Source organism: Chelon labrosus (genome assembly GCF_963514085.1).
Source record: "Chelon labrosus genome assembly, chromosome: 4".
Lineage (NCBI taxonomy): Eukaryota > Metazoa > Chordata > Actinopteri > Mugiliformes > Mugilidae > Chelon > Chelon labrosus.
In genome coordinates, this window is record NC_140340.1 from 10,178,634 (window position 1) to 10,184,660 (window position 6,027).

At 40.6% G+C, this 6,027-nt stretch overlaps 1 protein-coding gene across 1 annotated transcript; it reads left to right on the forward strand.

The window, feature by feature from the left end:
• Positions 1 to 212: 212 nt before the first annotated feature.
• On the forward strand, positions 213 to 3,610 carry LOC311487618 (uncharacterized protein). Its single transcript, XM_084543970.1, has 3 exons — positions 213 to 2,023; positions 2,127 to 2,345; positions 2,434 to 3,610. Exons 1-3 carry the CDS (start codon positions 1,176 to 1,178, stop codon positions 2,639 to 2,641), a joined length of 1,275 nt encoding a protein of 424 aa, XP_084400096.1. The 5' UTR covers positions 213 to 1,175; the 3' UTR covers positions 2,642 to 3,610.
• The last annotated feature ends 2,417 nt before the right edge of the window (positions 3,611 to 6,027 follow it).

Here is a 6,027-nt window from a genome sequence, read left to right on the forward strand (position 1 = left end):
TAGCAGTGTTGAGAGCATTTTCAGAACAAGATGGAATGGAATGTTATTTTGAAAGGGCAAGGGAAAAAACTGAACTTCCCGGTGTAAGGCAAGCATCGATTACACCTGTGGAACCTGAACACTTACCTGCTGTAATGAGGGAAATTTCAAATGCACAGCCTAATGATTTGACTTTTCAGATTTTGCAAAAACAAAATGAAATATCTGAACTGTTAATACAACAACAAAGAGCAAGTCCACTTCCACCGAGAGAAATACCAGTTGTTGATGGTGATCCTTTGAAATTCAGTCTTTTCATGCATGCATTCAGACACTGTGTGGAGGATAAAAGTGCATCTAAAGGGGATTGCATTATCTGGAAAGATACACCAGGGGGTGTCCAAGAGACCTTGTGCAAAGTTGCCTGCATATGACTGCAGAAAGAGGATTTGAAACGGCTAAAGCTCTTCTAAAGATACACTTTGGAGATGAAGCAAAGATCACTGCAGCCTGTATGGACAAGGTACACAACTGGCTTGTACGGTGGCCTGGAGGTGCAAATCAACATTACAAAACATAAAACACTTTTACAAATTCTGAAACAAATTTACATTTCAGAAAACAAAACTACAAGTCTTAAAACAAAATTACATTTCAGAAAACAAATTTACATTTTAGAAAACAAAATTACATCTCAGAAAACACATTTACAAGTTGCAAAACAAAATTACAATTCAGAAAACAAATTTACAAGATGCAAAACAAATTTACATTTCAGAAAACAAAATACAAGTTGTAAAACAAAATTACATTTCAGAAAAAAAATTACAAGTTGTAAAACAAAATTACATTTCAGAAAACAAATTTACAAATTGCAAAACAAATTTACATTTCAGAAAACAAAATGACAAATAACATAACACTTTTACAAAGACCAAAACACTTTTACAATATCTGAAACAAATTTACATTTCAGAAAACAAATTTACAAGACACCAAACACTTTGACAAACTGCAGAAACAAATTTACAAAAAGGCCAACATCAACCGGAAAGGGAATGTACCAACCCCGGGGTTGACCCGGAAGTGAACGAGGAGCGGTCATGACGAGTTCTAGTCGTCAATGGAGAAGCTAACGGAGACCTGAGATGAGCGAAAGGCAAGCACATGAGCCGACTATCTAGTTTTTGACCAAGATGGAGTGCGAGCGAGCCGTGTTTTGCCCTTTTTGCGGACGATATATGCGACGGTTAACACAGTTTTGTTTTTCGTGTGGTCGGTGTTTAGATGTTTTAAATGGCATGGACCAGATCGACGGAGAGGATATGCTGCAGCAGTGCAGAAGATATTTTAATGAGGGACACGCATATACTGTCATTGTTGACATGATGTCATGTTTGTATGGGGTTCAAATCAGTTTGAGGTCTCTCAAGAGTAAACTGAATGCAGCCGGCTTGTATCGCCGTAAACATTACTCCTCCACAAACGCCGTAACAAGGGCCATCCGACTGGAGCTTTGCGGACCGGGACAGCTGTTCGGCTACCGCACCATGTGGCAGGTACTTAAACAAAAATACGATCTGCGAGTGAGGAGAGATCAAGTGATGCGTTTACTGCGGGTGCTCAATCCCCGTGGTTGTGAGAGGAGAGCACACAGACGGTTCATCAGAAGAACGTACCACTCGATGGGACCAAACTACGTGTGGCACGCCGATGGCTATGATAAATTGAAGCCATTCGGTTTGGCTCTTTCAGGGTGTATAGATGGCTTTTCACGGAAAGTGCTGTGGCTAGAGTGTGGGCCGACAAACAACGACCCAAGTGTGATCGCTCACTATTTTTTGTCATGTGTGCGTAACCTTGGTGTCACTCCCATGAGACTGAGGACCGATTGCGGCACGGAGAACGGGACCATGGCCGCAATTCAGTGCACCTTACGCCACGACCACAACGACTACTTCTCCGGAGCATCCAGCCACATGTATGGCTCATCCTCAAACAACCAAAGGATTGAGTCTTGGTGGTCCATCTTCAGGAAGGGGAGGTAAGTGGTCTCATTAAGCCATTTACATGTAAAATTTAATTTCATCCATTCATTCAAACATATAAACCATGACTTATTATATTTTTCAAATCAATTTCTATAGGTCTCAGTTCTGGATGGAGCTATTTGCAGACCTGAGGGATGCCGGATACTTCAATGGTAGTCATGAGCATCAGTGTCTGCTGAGATACTCCTTTGGCGATGTTCTCCAGAAAGACTTGGATGAGTGTGTCAGATTGTGGAACAGTCACAGGATTCGCCCCTCGAGAACAGCGTCATGCCCAGGAGGAGTGCCCAATGAGCTCTACTACTTACCACACAGGTAATACTATGGTGATAGATTTGATGTTTGTATTTGTTTTCTTTTATCTTAAATATTGAATGTAATTATGTCCTTCTGTTTGATACAGGTTTGGCTCCAGAGACTGTGGTTTTAAAGTTGAAGAGGCAGAACTGGATGCCTTTCCCGAGGCTCGACTCACAAGAGCTCCATGTGGGGACACTAACATACAGGATTACCTGGACTCATCCATGGACAGCAATCATTTACAGAAGCCAGGGAACTGGCAGTCTGCAACTGAACTGTATCTGAAACTAAAAGAAATTGCTCAGCTATGAATGGAAGAGAGGTTTATTGTAATGGTGGAACATGTACACAAAGTGTCTCAAATAGAGACCCACAGCTTCATTACAGTAAAGCAAAGAATGAGCAAACTTTTTTTTTTGTTAGAACAAAATCTGTAATTGTAATAGTGGAACATGTACACAAAGTGTCTGAAATCGAGACCCACAGCTTCATTAAAATTAAGCAAAGCAATGAGAAAACTTTTTTTTTTTTTACCCTCCTGTTGTCCTCCTGGGTGGGGGAAGAAAGGAAGGAAGGACAAAGGGAAAGATTGGAGGAAAAAAGGAAGAGGAAAAGGAAGGCAAGACAGAAGGAGGAAGGGAACAGATTGGGTCAATTGGCAAGAAAGGAAGGGAAGGAAGGAAAACGGTTTGAAAGGAAGGAGGAAGGGAAAGATGGGAGGAAAGAGGGAGGGAACAGATTGGGTCAAGAAGGAAGGGAGGGAAAAGGGATTGTGGAAAGAAGGAAGGAATGAAAGAAGGAGGGAGGGAACAGATTGGGTCAAAAGGAAGGAAGGAAGGAAGGGAAAAGGGTTGTGGAAAGAAGTGAGGGGAAAAAGAAAGGTGGAAGGAACAGATTAGGGAGAAGTAGTAAGGATGAAGGGAAGGAAAGGAAAAAAGGCTTGTGGAGGGAAGGATGGGGGGAAGGGTACAGATTGGGTTAATTTGACCCAGAAGGACAACAGGAGGGTTAGAGAACATCTCTTATTGTAATCGTGGAACATGTACACAGAGTGTCTGAAATGTTGACCCACAGCTTCATTAAAATAAAAAAAGTAATGAGCAATCTTTTCTTAAATAGAAAACAAAATCTCTTGATTTTTTTTCCCATTCAGAGACAAAAACAGACAACAGTTAAGTGTCTGAGCAAAAAACATGCTCACATAAAAACCGCTTTAACAAAACCAGCTGCACCTTTAAGTGCACCATTGACACCAGCTAGGGGTTATCTAGTCATATGGCTTAAAAAAAGCCAAATCCTGGACTATTTTGAATTCCAAAGTCCATTTGTGACTTAAACACACTGTATGGTTCGAGGAGTGGTAACTTCAACATGTTTGAACATGTATTTGCCATTGGGAACAGAGAGTCATCCAGGAACTCTATTTGAGGCGATGGTTGCAAGCCAGAAGGGGGAACTGATGTCAGCCCAGTTGCAAACATGAACACGTCCTCCAGAGAAACGGAAGCCGCACCTTCTGCAAAGAAGAAAAAAAAGAGGTCCAGATATACCACGGTAATCCCCCCCAAAAAAAGAGAGAAAAGAAACATACAAACCTTCACAGTCAAGGAGGTAGTCAGCCCAGTAGGCCAAGGTTTGACTTTCTTTTCGTCTCATGTTACTCCCTGAAGGGCTGAGGTCAGGTTTGAAGAGTCTTTCTAGTTCAAAGCCAGTGAGTCGCTTCTCAACATGGCACAGGACAGGGGTCAGCAAAGAAGGTTGTTGCTGTAGTGCAGTAAGAAACTGGAGGGCTGAAAGACCATCTTTGAATCTACAAAGTGAATAAAAACACTTTCACGGCTGTGTACTGACAACTGCATGTAAATTATTTAAAGAAAAGTGTTAGAGGTTCTCAAGCAATTACAGTCCACCTAAACGTGTAAAAAAAAAAAAAAAAAAAAAAAACATTTGGGGTTGTTTCTGTGTTAAAAATTAAATTTCTTACGATTTGCACATGGCAAGGTAGGTGTTACAAAACTAAGGCTGTCAGTTGTAACACACTATGGCACAAATGTTGTCACGGTGACTACAGATGTGCATGTCATCATGAAAGTCATATAAAGAAAATCACATCATAAAAAATATGATCTTACCTGTCAATTACAGATGAGTTGCGGCCAATTATATACCACTGAAGGTAGTCTGCCACTATTCCTTTCTTTTCTTCCACAGCAGTCACATGTCTCAGACAGCCAGCTGTCTGTAACATTGTGCTGTGTCTCATGACACAGTCTTGCAGAGCATCCAATGAAGGAGCATTATCAATCTGAAAGACACAAAAAACAGCATGAACAGACCAGTTAAAAACTCTATATCCTTGTTTTTTTCTCCACTGCATATACAAGAGGGTGTAACCGTACCCTATCAAAAACTAATACATTAAGCCAATGATGTGTATGTGATACAGGAAATAAAACTGTCCTAAGTAGGTAAGTCTCTGTCCTCCCACACTGTAACCTTAAGCTATTCTCACCTCTTGCATAGCTCTCCCTATTTCTTCATCTGTTATTACATCAACTGTTGATTTGAATGAAGTCTGGCCAGCAAGGTAATGTACAAGGTCCTCTGACAGGAAATGGGGTCCTGGACCTCCATGTACAACTGACACAGCAATCATCTTTCCTGCCAGGAAGTATTCGTCCTCCCTGACAGCTGTGAATGAAATCATAATGAAAAATTAAAAACACACAATACATTATACATTTTAAGATTTTGAGGAAGAAATGTTATGCCATGTGATATGTTTCATTGTACTTAACCAACCATTAGTATAGTACACATCTAACCCTATGCATACCATTTGCATTGTACACCAAAAAACGATGTCCTTCTGGTCCATCAAAAATGGGACGGTCTTTCAGGTGCTTCATTAAAAGAGTTAAAAATTCTCTCCTGGGACCTCCCGTGTCAATTCCCTCCTCAGTGACACCAGCATCGTCAGTGAATCGGACCAGCATGTCACAGTTTTCTGTAAAGGTGCATCTCAATAAATTAGATCATCATGGAAAGGGTAATTCATTTTAATTGTTAAAATCAAAAAGTTAAACTAATACATGATAGAGATCCATGACAAACACACTTAAGTATTTCATGTATTTATTAAGTATAATCTTTATTATGGTTTATATGAATGAAAACCACAAATTCAGTATTGCAAAAAGAAGGAAAAGAATATTACATCAGACCAATTTCAAAATTGATCGTTAATACAGAATTGTTGTTCTTCTGGAAAGTATGTCCATTTATAAGTACTCAGTTGGTTGCTTCAATTACTGTTCGTGGCCTTCAGCTCGTCTGCATGTTTGGGTCTAGTGTATCATGCACAAGCCATTTGTGAACCAGAGACAACGTCAGAGGTGTGTTATTTTGTATCCAATGGCTTTACATAACAACATCTGCTACCCTTAGACCCTCACATCAACTGAGGAAAATCCTTCAAGCAGAAAAAAAATGGGGAAACCTCAGAGTGAGCAACAGAGGAGGGATCCCTCACCCAGGATGGGCAGACATGCAATAGATCTTGTATACAGACAAGACATGGTGGAGAGGTTGAGAATCCAAGCCCAGTGTAAAGCTTCCACAGTCAGTGATGATTTGGGGTGCAACTTCATCTGCTGGTGTTACTCAACTGTGTTTTCTGAATCTAAAGTCAACGTAG